The sequence below is a fragment of the Triplophysa dalaica genome, chromosome 20 (genome assembly GCF_015846415.1).
Source record: "Triplophysa dalaica isolate WHDGS20190420 chromosome 20, ASM1584641v1, whole genome shotgun sequence".
In the NCBI taxonomy this organism is placed as follows: Eukaryota; Metazoa; Chordata; class Actinopteri; order Cypriniformes; family Nemacheilidae; genus Triplophysa; species Triplophysa dalaica.
Genome location: NC_079561.1, coordinates 1,952,501 through 1,967,395, shown reverse-complemented (window position 1 = coordinate 1,967,395; position 14,895 = coordinate 1,952,501). Strand labels below are relative to the sequence as shown.

Sequence of the window (14,895 nt, the reverse complement as noted above, 5' to 3'; positions counted from 1 at the left end):
GTGAGAATGCATTTTTATACTAAATATTATACTAGAAACAGCATGCAGTGATCAGCATACTCTGTACTATACTAGTCATCTACAACTTACAGAATTGATTGTTCTTTGCGTTAATTATTTTTGTTAAAAATATGCAAAAATTACCAGATAGATAATTTTTTTGCAAACTTCCTTCTCCTTGATTCACAATGGCAAACTTGATCTGTCGCTGTCAAAAATTTGATGAGCAAAATGTACAGCTTTAAATGCACACGGGACAATGACGTACTTCCACTAAAATCTCAGCCGGCTACGTCGCTTCTGCTCTCATAGCACTGTATCCATAAATACACAATGATGGCTTCTGGATCAAACCTCTACTCAGCTCAGAATATTTTATAACTCTCATTCCAGATTCACCAAACATGATTCTGTTCCGACTGACCATTACAGACATCAAATGGCCTTTATTCACACATGCATAAATATCTTCATCATTGACTCAATACTTCAAAGTCTCTTCCGCCCACTCCAAGGGGAAGCGCTGCCTTGTTTGACCCCGCCGACGGCATCCGCCGCCACCCAGAACTGCAGAATGTTTGGCTGCCAGTTCCAGAGCCGCAATCATGCACCGCTGCAATTTCACCCTCATTAGAAAAGTGACCGTCTGCTTCTGAGCCCGGACACAATGAAGACCTTCACAGAACATCTCGATGCTTCTCACGGTTCCAACTGCTTGCCCTTCCTTTAAGTTACACTGACACGAACCGACAAAAACAGACACAAGATACACAGGTATGGGCCAGTGTCGCGTCTTAAAAGCATTTGGACGATAGACAGGAAGTCTCTTCATTTCTTATGCAAGTCTCTCCTATATGGCCAGTCAGTGTGTAATCCCTTTAAAATCAACATTTGACAACAGAAGCCTTTTAGCTCTGTAATGAGACTTAAGCGAAACAAGATATTGGGAAAAAGGTAGGAAGAGCCTTGATTTACATTTCCAGTCAACCGCAGACGAACTTCCCTTTATAAACACCGCCGGAATTCCTTGGATAAAAAAGAAAGCAAGTTTGGTGACATCATTTCAGAGCCAAATTATACATCTAGAATGTATATTGAAAATGCTTGATTTTGATGCAGCACGCACTGGGGCATAAAAAGTGGATCCTCCAGAAAAGGCATGAATTTGGCGCACCGCATCATAGGGTACAAAGGCTTTGAAAAATTTGTCGGAAAGTGTCAGTCTCTCTTGCCAAGTGATGGAGAGATGCTAATGCTCAACACCAGCACGTTCGAGTCTAAATGGGGATGTATTTCCCATCCTTGGAGAGTTTTCACGAGCTCAATTGCTGCGTATAATTAGGAAGCTGTAATGAAAGTGTGTGGTGGAAGATGAAAGGTGTGATTTGTTACCGCGACCGAGTCTTTTCAGCTGATTCAAGCACGTCCCAAATTCGCGCCGAGATGCAATTTATGGGCTTGATAAAACCCGGCTTATGGCTTGTTTCGTGCTGCATAAACTGCATACTAAACGCTTTATTTGCTCTTAAATGTCCCTGTGGTTGGCGGCGATAAAGAGTGAAAAGGAAAATGGAGAAAAGAAGGGCCTGTTTTTGAACTTCCGCCAAGTGGGAAACTGTTTAAGTAAAGAATGAAAGTGACGGGGGACTTGAACGTGGTTTTAAAATTGGGATTTGTGGTTGAGTGCGCTGAGCCGAATTCTCTGTCAACAGACACGTGAGGTTGTATCTCGGAAAGGAGAGAATGCTCTATCAGGGCCATATTATTTATTCATGACTACGTTCATTGCAGACGCTCTCTATTGCTGTCCGTGTGTATTTAGTCCATTATTTCCCAAGTTTTGGGCTGATGCGTTGAGCCGAACAAGAAAATAAGAACGCATACTGAATGTGGTTGCAAAAGCTTGTGAAGTTCTACATGCAAAACGTACTTTCCCATTACGTGAAACTTGCACGTTTATTGGCCAAATCAACTTCGCTTATATACATTATACACAAAATGCATAAACAATGCCCCAATAACCCCAAATTTTCCAAAAGATCTCATCGCTGATCCCCTATCAGCTCTTCGGGGCACGAACTGACATCATCCTTTCCGTGACTTAACCGCTAAGACGAGGCTCAGGGACCATCTGAAGCAAAGAGCAGCGTCTAGACCAGCTTCAAGTGCCTTTCCTCCACAATTCATTTGATGCCTAACCCTCTGCTTTTACTGAAGGCTTAAGACTCATTCATATTAATGACGCTTTAGAGGAGGGGCAGAGCGCTGCTTAATAGAAGCATTAATCATTCATGAGCGTCATCTTCCTGTAGGGAGATCTCACTAATGTCTGTGTATTTGTACAAATCAGCTTACAAATTCAGACAAAAAACAACATCAAGTTCATCAATATTTCTATTAGTCCACCCAAGCATTTTTGTTGATCTCACACCGCTCTCTCGTTCGATGTGCGCACAGTGTATCGGCAAACCAGTGCAAAATAATACTCAATAACAATGCACATTCACATTCTGTATAAACAAAAACAGAAAAAACGATACGAACTCTCTCCTTCGCCAAACCCCAAATCCATTCACCTCACGGTTCTTAATCTCATCCAACTATTCTAAATTAAACCAGACAACAGGAAGTCACAACTTTACTTTTTAATTGTCTCGTGTGCACACGGGTCCACACCTCGTGACACGCAGACTGCAAAGGGCCGCATGAATCAATGAGCAGGTACTTTAAACACAGAGCACTGGTGCGTTACCCAAACTAATTAAACACCATGTCGTCCTCTCTCTCTCAGAGCACACACACACAAGCCTCGCAGTACGCCATCAGCGTTCTAACATTGCGTTAATTACTACAAAACGTGAGATATTGGCGTCTAGCATGACTGATGATGGAGGGTGACACTGAGAAAGAGAGAGAAATATTTTTCTGATACACACACGACTCACCTTTCACTAGAAATAGCAGCATCAATAAAGAGCTCGCAGACGGACCGAAGAGTAAGAATATGAGCTAACCGGGAATACATTTCCATGCAAGTGTGTGTGTGTGTCCAAACTACTGTAGAAGACTTCATACTAAATACACTTTGAGTAGAGAAGCATTTGGAAACGCTTTATGGCAGGAAAGGAAAAAAAAACATTTATATTTCGCGCCCACACCAATGAGGAAATCATTGTGTCCATTCTAAGCATTTTAAAAGTGCCATCTCTTTAAACGTAAAATGAATTGTGATTGGCTGTAATGTTTTGTCATTCATCAGCTGGTAAAAAATGCTTTTAAAGTAATCCAAACGTTGTTGTTATGGTTGTGATGTGGATTTTTGAAGCATTGCTATATAGTAATCGATACAGTTTCATCCTTTGTATGAAGGGCCTTAAAGCCTTTAATGTAGAAAAGCTTCAGTATTCACTGAAAATGCACTTTGCTACAAAATCCCCTTTGGGATTTCTTTCTTGACTCAAAAAAGTGGATTTATGTGTTCAAAGAACTTAACTCTCCGAATAAGACTTACTAACTTGAACTACATAACAAATGTTGGCACAAAACGGAAAATAGCAAGCTTGTAAAGAGGACTCATGAGCATGTATTGTATGTTTGCGTGACGCACCTCTGTGATTCGTGGGTTGGTGCACTTCACGTTGGTACTGCCGAGGTGCAGCCAGCGGCTGGTGTAGGGGTTGGACATGGGACAGTGCTGGCGTAGGGTGCAGCGGCCCTCCATACTACACCAACCACACTGAAACTTCCTCTCCGCCTTCAGACACACACCACAGCTGTCCCTCTGAGCGCCACACTTGTACAGGTGCACTGTGGGATATGGGGGATTCTCACAGTTACCGATAATCAATATCAGTCTGCCATCAGTCTACCCTAAAGGTTGATATGTTTGGACAGTTACAGTGGACTGATGGCTTTCTGGTCAACACTGAGATGAGCATACTGAGAAATAAATCCAGCATTTTATTTAAAAACAACAAATAATGTTCCAGGAATTTGGTAAAACTATTAAGTTTTAAGTTCAGGTGTAGTTCGATAAGTTTTGATGATATCAACAGGGTCTCCAACTGTAACATCAGATAACATTTTAGTCACATTTCATATTTTTTCTCATAAAATAAGGACAGACAAATGGATCTTAGTAAGTGTAGATACCACATGTAATTTGGTGGGTCACTTTAAATTTGGGTCTGCAAGAGATGGTTTAAAAAGACATCAACTTTGGCCAAGTCAATGGCAGTCATCCAAGATAACATGAGTTTCAATTTCAATGATATTAAAATAAATAGTATGTTTATGCAGTGTAAAAAACCCAATTTCAAATTGTTCTCCCAACTAAGGTAATAAAGTAACTTGAACAAAGTTTTTTTAGTAGAAGAATAAAAATTTGTCAAAATGTGGTACCAACAAAGATTATTTTTGTTGAATATACTTTGATATCAAAGTGATTGTCCAAAGCGCGTCAATAAGTTTGACCAACTTGCCAAACTGTGTAATCTCAAAAAACTATTCCAGTGTTTAAATTAAATATTAACGTTATATTAAACATAATCTTTTGAGTTGGGTCAAATAAATCCATAGTTGAGTGAACTCAGAAATTAGATTTTTGCATATTTATTTTAAGTTGGTTCAACTATTTTTTTTCAATGGACAGTCATGTGACTTTACTCACTTAATTGAGTTAGGTGAACTATTTGGCCAAGAAAGTTGCCTTGAAATTTAAAGTAAAGTCAACTTTTCATTTTTGACATTGTGTAATACCTTTGATATTCTCAGGATTATCAATGATAAAGTTTCCATTCCACACCACAGAGAAGTCCACCGGCAGCTCGCTGATTCTCAAGCCGTCATACAAATACTGCGAGAGAGAGAGAGAAAGAGAGAGAGATGATAACAGTATTCTTATAGTGCAAACACTGCCATAATATACAGTTTAGTTTAGTTTATGTTTTATTGAACTTTGTCTTTGGCATGTCAAATATTGATTGCAAGATTCAGCTAAAGACCATGAGAGAGACAGACACAGAAAGAGGGAAAGAATGAGAGGAGAATGATAGCGGGTGGGTGTGTTCGAGGTGGTTCGACTGGATTAGTCCGGTTATTGAGTTACTCCAGACTTGCATCATCAGTCGGAGGAACAGGGAACACTTTTAAAATTTCTACAGCTTGGGCAGTCTGCTCCAACCGCCTCCAACCTTATCTCAACTGTGTGTGTTTGTGTTCGAGTGTGAACAAGAGAAACTGAAAAATACTGGGCAAACCAATGTCGCAACATGGTTCATAACAACATCACAAAACAGACTAGCACAAAATGTAATCACAAAAATAACAACAAGTTTGGATAACACTCGAATTGGTCAGGAAACAGGAAGTTAGAGATACCGCACACTATTGGCTGGGTATTATTCGGATATACATGCGTGTGACATACCGAGCTGTTTTGGCATTGCACGCTGGAGCTGTTGAACCTGAGAGCGGTCACTCTGTGACTGACTCCTTGTATGTGTAACGCACACTCGTACCCGCGCTGACCCGACTGGGGCTGAGGAAGATTCCGGGCTTTCAGCGTAATGGGCTTCACCTCTCCTGCCGGTATCAGAATCTCCTCAGAGCGGACCAACTGAGGACAGTCCTGCAGGAGCAAAGGGAGCAAAAGGTGAACGGATAGTCGGGACAAGCACATGTAACAACCTAACCTCCCTCTAACATGAACATTTACAGCAAAATGCCATCTGACGGTGCTTAGCAGAGAACATGACAGATGAATCCAAAAAGACCTTCTAAAAACTTGTACAGCGTACACGGAAACACGCACACTTTACAATGTGGGATGCCCCAGATGCTCTTTAAAAGCATCTCAACTGTTACTGTCTAAAAGCTGTATGTAGTCATGTTGTGTGCTAGTAGGTCAGCCCGTGAGAGAAGTCCCTAGTGTCTCTCCTATAGCCCCCCACACACACACACGTGGATAGATTGTGGATTTAAAGCTAATTTCATAAATTGTCATAGTAACGGAATATGACTACGGATTAAAGCCAAACATACTTTGCAAGGCACATAAAGTAGAAGATATAAATAAACGTCAATATGTGGCCCAAACTTAAATTTTCAGTAGACCTCCGCAAAGAATCATTAACGATAAAGGTCCGGAGGCTAGTTTATTTCATAACAATTAATATAAACTAAAATATAAATATAAATTGAAAATATTATAAATTGTTATATTATATACAATGAGGTGGCTTACTTACATTGTTAATATTACGAAAACGTTCGATTATTAGAAAAAAGCTAAACTGAAGCAGCTCCTCTAACCCCCCATCTAAACCTAACGTTACTAGCGCAAAAGAAAATCGTACTTAACCATATAAATTACATTATACGAATTTATACAAATAAGCCAGTTCGTGACAAAGTTTCGAATTCTTGTGAGATTGTGTTGGATATACAGTAAATGTTGCGGCAATTAATTGCAACTTTTGATAGTTATTCATTGTGTCGTAATAAATTTTGGCCGTGTGTGAAATCGTGCAATGCTTACAGTGGTTGTGTACTTCACATAACAGTATTTTTACTATAGCAAAAGAAGACTACTAATCACATTTTTATGTTATGTTATCATGATTTTATGGTGTTTTATTGTATTAGCTATATTTTTTTAGTTTTTATTACTTAATCAAAAACCACCTATCTGCAGTTAGATTGACAGAAATTGAAATGTACAGGATTTTTTTTAGGAATTCTTTAAATATTTTTTGCTTTGTGGGTAAACTCCTATTCTGTTTAAATAACACAATTATGCAAATGCAGAAATGATCGATGTCACACCGTAAGGGGTTTTCGCCTGCTTAAGTGTGTGTGTGTTTATTAGCGCATATGGTTGTGCGTGAATAAGTGGGAAGCCTGTGTGTGCTGTGATGGAGAATATTCTGGATATCGACTGCTAATTGCTCGCTGTGAGAGGGTGAGCGAGTGTGTTTACCACCTGACAGGGTGTAATGTAGCACATTGATCAGCCGAACACCTGCAAGCGCACAAACACAGGCTCACCGGCCCTCGACTTCACACACACTTTCTATTATTGGAAGCTCTTCCCAACGGCTTGTGATCTTGTAGATTTGCCACTGTGATGAGCGCCACCGTGAGACCTTGACCTCATACACACAGCTGTTCGATGTGTGTGTGTGTGTGTGTGTGTGTACCTCCGAAGCGTTGACGCGTCCCTCCTGGAAGGAGCAGCTGGAGGGGTCATGAGTGCAGAGGTTTCGATATTTGCACCAGTGGCATCGAAAGGAACTGGTCACACATGAAAGACATCTTAAGAAGAAGAGAAAAAAACACCATGTTAGAACAAGAGAGATGGCTTTGTTCTACATGAGGTAAACACTTACAACACCCAGCTGCTAACCCTCACACATCGGTTACGACTTCATCTTGAAATTTCCTTATCTCACTCATCTCATCTGCTGGTCTAGGATCAGTTTCTCGAATAAAGTGCCCTTACTTATGATCCAAAGCCCTTTCTAAAAGGTTTTGTGAAAGTATTCAGTAATAACTCAGCTCTGAGTCTTAGATGAGCACTGGGGATGATGCTGTGCCATTGAGACCGCCACTGCTGAGTTCTTGACCTTTGCCGCTTATTGCTGACTAAATTAAAAGTGGACTGTCAAAATTAGTATGTAGAGCCAGTGTCTGCCTCAAAAGCCCTCATACAGACACACTCGACCTCAGCTGTACAATCATCACGTATCAAGTTAAGACATTCAGCCTGTGTGAAGACAGCTATAGTGCAACATATGATTTGCAATAACATCATATTGCAAAATTATTACAAACTTAAAGAATTATATAAAATGAATAACAATCTCTAGTAATAATCAAATGTAGTGAATCGTAAAGTAAATACATTTGTATTTAATATATATGTGACCCTGGACGACAAAACCAGTCTTATGGGTCAATTTTTCGAAACTGAGATTTTTACATCATATGAAAGTTGAATAAATAAGCTTTCTTTTGATATATGAGTTGTTAGAATAGGGCTATATCTGTCTGAGATACAACAGTTTAAAACTCTGGAATCTGAGGTTGCCAAAAAATCTAAATTTTGATTTACATCAAAAGTGGACATCCACTCACAAAAATATAGTTTTGATATATTTAAGGTAGGAAATGTATAAAGTATCTTCATGGAACATGATCTTTACTTCATATACTAATCATTTCTGGCATAAAAGAAAAATCGATCATTTTGACCCATACAATGTATTTTTGGCTTTAACTAAAAATGTTCCCGTGCTACTGGTTTTGTGATCCAGGGTCACATATTTGGATTTAGTTAAGGTATTTAGTCAACAATAAGTCTTGGACAACCATTTCTTTTAAAGGGATGGTTCACCTAAAAATGGAAATCAAAATGGAAATCTCCAACTCGCCCAGAGTTAATAAGTCGAGTTTTACAGCTTTGGAATCTATTTAGCCGATCTCCGGGTCTGTTGATTTCACTTTTAGCATTGATAATTGAATCCAATTAGACCAGTAGCATCACGTTCAAAAGGAACTATACTCCAATCCCGGCGTAATAATCAAGGACGTTTATTGGATTCAAGGATCTATGCTAAGCTATGCTAAAAGTGCTATTGCCAGACCCGGAGATCAATTGACACAAGAGCAATGTTATTTCTTCATCATTTACAGTACATGCAGAAGAGTAAAGCTCACAATAAAGACGTCCCGAATCCACAATACCGACATGTTCCCATAAAACATTTGCATGAGTTCCCTAATTCCTAGCTTGTGCGAGCAAGCCTTGTTTTGTTTGTAGAGGAATACTGTATGTCATGTGTTTGACGTTGTGGAATCCTGGGGGCGCATCTAGGGCAATAAACCTCTACAGCACTCTGGCGTCCAAGAATGTATTTTTTTTGCATCCCGGTTAAATTATGCACTAGTGCTTATGCTAAAATATTCATGAGAGCAGGCGTTCACTTGGGCCATAGGACTCACATGGGCAAAGCTGATTGGACGGCGAAAGAGCACACAAACTGTGATTCGTGTAGCATATTACGGTGAGCCTTAATCACTTTGTTGCTTCACATGGGAACTCCAGATAAATTACCGCTTTTAAAAACATTTAACGCAAAAGGAAAGCGTAGGACTTCTTGGTAGGATTAGCCAAACGACCAGGCTGAAGAGTAAACCACTAAGCGAGGGGCTATCCTGCCTCTGTTTACCCACAATCCCCTGTGGAACCACCAAACTGTGTGAGGTCTGCCAGGGATAAGATACAGGGTGTTTTTTGATTAGTTCCAGCTTTTGCAACATGGGTGTGAGACAGCAAGGAAGTGTAGGAAAGGAGGGAACTGGCTGTAAAAGGAGAGGGGTGAGCCTCTCAGCGCCAGCCAATAGGATCCATCGGAAGCTACGTCTTCCTGTGCCTTATAGCAAGCTTCCAGCTACCTGGGCACTGTGATCTCCAGCATCGCACAGCATCTGTTCTTCACAGAAGACACCAGAGACGTATGCGAGATGAAAACGCATACACGGGCTATGAATATAAACGGCAAAAAATATGCAAACACGGATGCGAAGAGAGTTCGGGAACGTGGTACCAATACAAATCAGAACACAAACTGTCGTTCATCAACTGGCCTCCCGGAGAGAGCAGAGATGCCGTCAAACTCTCCGATCACTCAATACTATAGATGAAGTGGAATTACGCTGTGATAGACAGCGATGCTGCCAGCCAGAGTACAAACCCACCAAACACTTAGATTCAGCAATTCAGACATCTCAGTCACTACACTTGAGAAATGTCAAGCAATCAGACGGCATTTGCCCTAATGGAGTCTTTTTATAACTGCGAGGTCCAGGCACAGCAATGTGCAACCTGGGAGGAATGTCGAGGTAGCGGGCACAGTTCGAAGAGTTCGGACTCGCGGCGTTGCGGGAATCTGGTGCGGAGCCAAACGCAGCTTCGATAAACTCTTTGAATGTTATCAAGACGCCCGCTGGGCTCGAAACATTCACAGTTTTGTGTGTTGCATAACACTTCTGAAGAATTCACAGCGTGCGGAGAGAACTGGCTGAGTGGTGCGACATAATGCTCTCTGAAACAGGAAGTGAGAAATATATCAGCCACTCCGATGGCGTGGTCATACTTCACAGAGACTAATATCACACAGTATTATAACCCTGAGTGTATAATGCATCAAACATCCAGCGAAAAAAAGTTTGAATAAATAGTGAACAACAAATGATATTTTATTGTTCAGGTTGCTCCTTCGTACTATAGCTTAGATAACCAAATATTTTGACTCAATTCCAACGTCAACTGTGTCGTTTTTGAAGGATCTATTGACACAAATGCAATATGATATACAGTACATAACTATGTCATCAGAGACGTATAAAGACCTTACATAATGTAGCGTTATCTTTCTATATCTTACAATGAACTATTTCTATCTACATACACCATGAGTCCTCTTATACGGAATTCACCATGTTGTTTCTACAGTAGCCCTTAATGGACAAACTGCTCTACAGAGCTTGTTTCGTAAATACGTAATCTACTGCGGCAAAACACCAAAACCGTGATGACATCTTAGCTCTGTGTCAGGCAGAGTAGTGCTTTGAAAAGGAGGGCTGGAGTGTGCCGTTGGTTGCAGTTCGCAACCTCACCTCTAGATGCCGCTAAATTTCCTACATTTACATGTATTTATTTACATAAAAGTCATGCTTTTTCCTACACTGGACCTTTAAAACTTGGTCTGACAAATACAAAAGAGACGATTTCTGATATTACAGAAAAAGTACACAGATGCAAAACGTACGTAAATGGCACAAATGTGAATTTGTTTAAAAAGATTGTCATTTTAAACCGGTATGACTTTCTTTCTTCTGCAGAACACAAAAGACATTTAGAAGAATGTTGATAACCAAATAACAATAGACCCCATTCATTTCCATTGTACTGTATGGACATTTCTTATCATCCGTGTGTCACAGAAGAGAGAGTCATACACATGTTTCGAGCAACACGAGGGTGAAAAAATGATGACAGAAAACAGATCACTTTACGCTGATTGTTGTCTAAAATAAACATTTGATATATAAACGCCATCTCATGTGAAGATGATGTCATTGTATACTTACAGCTGGTGCACACTGCAGTTGTAGAACTTCACTTCAGTGCTGATCAGCATCTGACCCGTTTCCTTCGAGTTCAATCTGAGCTCCACACCAGACCAGTCTGAACGAGAGAGAGAAAGAGCACATTTGTCACATTACATTCTGTTGTGTGTTCACCACAGTTTTGTTTGCCACACTATTTCGGTTTTCCTCATACTCAAGCTGTCTTCTGATTAATACTTGGCATTCCTCGCGCCGCAGTCTTACAGCCGAACGATGCCCGGAGCGTGGCATCTAAACCGATGCGAGCATATTTCATCTTTGTAAAGACACGCTATTGTAACCGAACACAGCTGAGCCCTGCTGTTAATGTGGAACAGGCCCATGAGCGGCACAGCAGCCAGGCCGATCGCGTTTGGCAGTGTGGCAGCATGGAGAATTCCTATCGTGATAAGCGGCCAACACTTCACACTCAAAAAAACCCACAAGCTTGTCCCAAACAGGCTGCGATTCAGCTAGCATACAGCATGTGGGAGTCAGCCGTGACCTCCAAGGCGCAACTTTCCCTCCTTCGCACCTGTTTCTGCGCCTCGTTTTGTCTCAATAACACGGATGACTGGACGGAAGGCTACAAAGTTGTCATTTTCATCATTTTCATCCCGCGTGCCATTTATTTTCTTCCCAAATGCCCAGTGCCTCCCAGCGACTGGATATTAACTGGAATACGATCAGTTGCACCCACCACGACTTCAATCGATGCACGTACTCGTGGCCAGTATTTCCACACGCAATCGATGCTCGTATGCTCCGCTGGAGAGACAGCCAGGAAATATGAAGCACCGGGGGATTACGTGACATTTACCTGAGGGAGGCCACTGATTGGATAACGCTCCCCGACACGAACGCGGGGTTGTGGGTAAACAGAGCTGTCATTTACAGTGGGGTTGGTAGGGGGATTATTGCGAATCGGATAATCACAGCCAACGTCTGCTGCATATACAGCCATCTGCTTCTGAATGGAGGTTAGAAAGAAAGCACATGTAGGAATTTTTTCACGTATTTTAAAACCAGCAGCCAGAAAAACTAAATCGATGACGTGGCTGTGTAAAGCCAACTAACTGAAAAGTTAAATGATGATTCAGTAATTCAATCCCTTAAATTGCAACATTCGGTTGGAGGTCAAACGGTGCAGAAAGATGTCGCAAATACACCATCTGGCTGCAAAAAGCATTTTTATTAGCAGTCATTTGAAAAAATTAATGTACTCTTTTTACAAGCCAACGAATTATGTTGAATTATATGTATATGGTGTTAAACCAGCAACCAAACAGAGCTGTAATGACCTCATTTTAGTCACTAGTCACGTGACATTTACGGTACATATGATTGGCTCAACAGCAAACCCTGCGGAGCTGAGTGCCCATGAGCTGAGTTTCATTTCGATTTGGCTGAATGCTCATCAAATCTAATTATTCTCAGTCCAATGCCGTGCTCTGATCCCAGATCAGTTCTCCTTCCCAACCCGTTCATACCCACAGACGACTCCGAACCCAATTGTTGATCACCGCTCATGAATAAAACTCTCCCTGGAGCAATTACGGGTTTGGAGAGGGCAGAGGGCTCGTCACCTGTAATGGGCGTGACTGTGTCTGAGAGCACGCCTGCATCCATGGGGCTGACCCGGGGTCAGCTTAGTCTCATTAGAGCCATGGTTTCACGTGGACGGTGGGATCAATGGTATGGCTCGAGTGTGCGAGGGGGAGGACCAGACGAATGAAGCTCTCATTAGGATGCGCAGCTGTCGGGTACACCGGGGAGAGTGTATTAACGGTACATCTATAGCTGAGAATAAAGATCGCCTCACTTAGGGGAACAGGTAGATAAAGACAAAACTACAGGGAATGAGAGGGCAACTGATAGAGCACATGGAACTGATGGGAAAAGTTGAGTACGTGGAGGCAAGAGCGAGAGAAAACTCAAGGGGTGTTATGCAGCTAGGAACATTTGCACATTAGTTGTATTGGTACTTTCAAAGATTATAATCCAACAATTCACTTTTAAAATAGGATGGATGGATGTATAGATATACCAAAAAAACAATAAAAAAGAAGAGAACTGAAAGCAGCATGTGTTGAGAGATCACCTTGATCGGTGGGGATGATGGGAACATCTTTGGCGGCAGGAGATATACACAGAATCTGGTTCCCATCCACTCTTCCCTCAACCTCCGTCAGGTTCCCAAAAGAGCACGTGATTCCAGCGGAAAGATCCGGAACGTCCGTCACTTTCACCAGCAGCTAGACAGAGGAAAGATGGAATTTAGACTGGACGACGCAAGAACAAGACTGACTTGGAAACGGCGAAAATTGAATCAACTCGACTTGTGTGTGAAATGATGATGTAAAAGACGATATTTCAAAATATTGCGATATCTTACCTCATACATTTATATTGATATTCTCACATCTAAAAATCTTTACTTGTAGATTGGTATTCATTCACGAATACATTTCCAAAAAGAGAAACAGACTTCGAGTGTGAAAGAGGACAAAGATAAATGGGCAAAGTGCATTGCATAGCGCACAGCAGATGGTCTCAGCATAACATAAACTCAAGCCATCATTTCAGACCTAATCATATAAAGATGCCTTCTGCTCAAAGAGCTTGGATCTGGACATTTAACCATCCCGTTCTGTTTTCAAACTCCGTCTACACTTCACACCTTCTCAAAGCTCACACTTAGTCTTCTGAAGTCCCTCGGAGGAACTGGTGGCACATAGAGGACAAAACCTCATCGGCTATAAATACACACATTCACACGGCGAGAGAATAGAGCAGAGCGTTCCTTCATCTGCTACGGGAGATAATTATTCTGTGACATTTGTAAGAATCTCACGGCTCACTTCATTTTTACTTCTCACTGTCCAAGCTGAGGGTCTCATTTTGAAATTCACACCTTCTAAACATATCGTCCCGTCTCTTTCACTTTCTCCGTTCTTCCCTTTGAAATTTCAAACTCTGAGGAATGTCTGTAAAGTGTCTAATTACCCCCAAAACCACACAAATACTCCATTCTGCTCTCTTCAGGCTGGCAAATTGGTGCGGTGCTATTGACGGCTAGAAAATCGCTAATTAGCGATCTTATTATTCGCTGTATATCTGCTAAGAAAAGGCATTGTTTGTGGTTAGTTCTGTCTACCAAGCGCTGTCTGCCCATAACAACATTGTTGAGGCGTGAGTGCTGTTGCTATGTTTTGCCTTTGCTCCTTTCATTGCGTGTTAACGCTCTGGGTGTTTTTTCAGCGGCTGTCGTTGTGTGTAGAAGGCTAATCATTGCTAGCATTTCTAATAAAAGAAAATATGATCGCTTTCACAGCTTTTCATGCTCACCAGCATCACGCGGATGGGCTTGGTTGGCATGGTGATAGCTTCCATTCGCCACGCGATGCAACGAGCAGAGGTGACCCTGTCGTGTTGTAAGGCTCGACAGAAACATCTAATTTAGCGCAGGCCGTCTCATTATCTTAATCTGGTAGCTGTGATACAGGGACTCAAATATCTGGACAACGGAATTTTGTCACACAGAGACTTGCTGGATGCGGCTTCCTATACTGTCAGTAAATAATTTCATAAAAAACATTAATGAAACAAATTTTTGTTGACTAACTTTTTTTAAATGACTATAAAATGCATGCTTTTAAAGGCATTTATGCATTTGGGTTCAAATTGGTAAACTGTACACTGAAAACGTTTCTCATTAACCCT

At 41.2% G+C, this 14,895-nt stretch overlaps 1 protein-coding gene across 1 annotated transcript in view; it reads right to left on the bottom strand.

Moving 5' to 3' along the window:
- plxna2 (plexin A2) overlaps positions 1 to 14,895 on the bottom strand; it is a 167,905-nt gene that overhangs the window by 49,110 nt on the left and 103,900 nt on the right. The window contains exons 7-12 of the mRNA XM_056732916.1: positions 13,274 to 13,427; positions 11,155 to 11,251; positions 7,200 to 7,314; positions 5,429 to 5,629; positions 4,759 to 4,855; positions 3,608 to 3,807 (exon numbers count right to left, since the gene is read on the bottom strand). Coding sequence (XP_056588894.1) covers positions 3,608 to 3,807; positions 4,759 to 4,855; positions 5,429 to 5,629; positions 7,200 to 7,314; positions 11,155 to 11,251; positions 13,274 to 13,427 — 864 coding nt within the window. The remainder of the gene's footprint in view (positions 1 to 3,607; positions 3,808 to 4,758; positions 4,856 to 5,428; positions 5,630 to 7,199; positions 7,315 to 11,154; positions 11,252 to 13,273; positions 13,428 to 14,895) is intronic.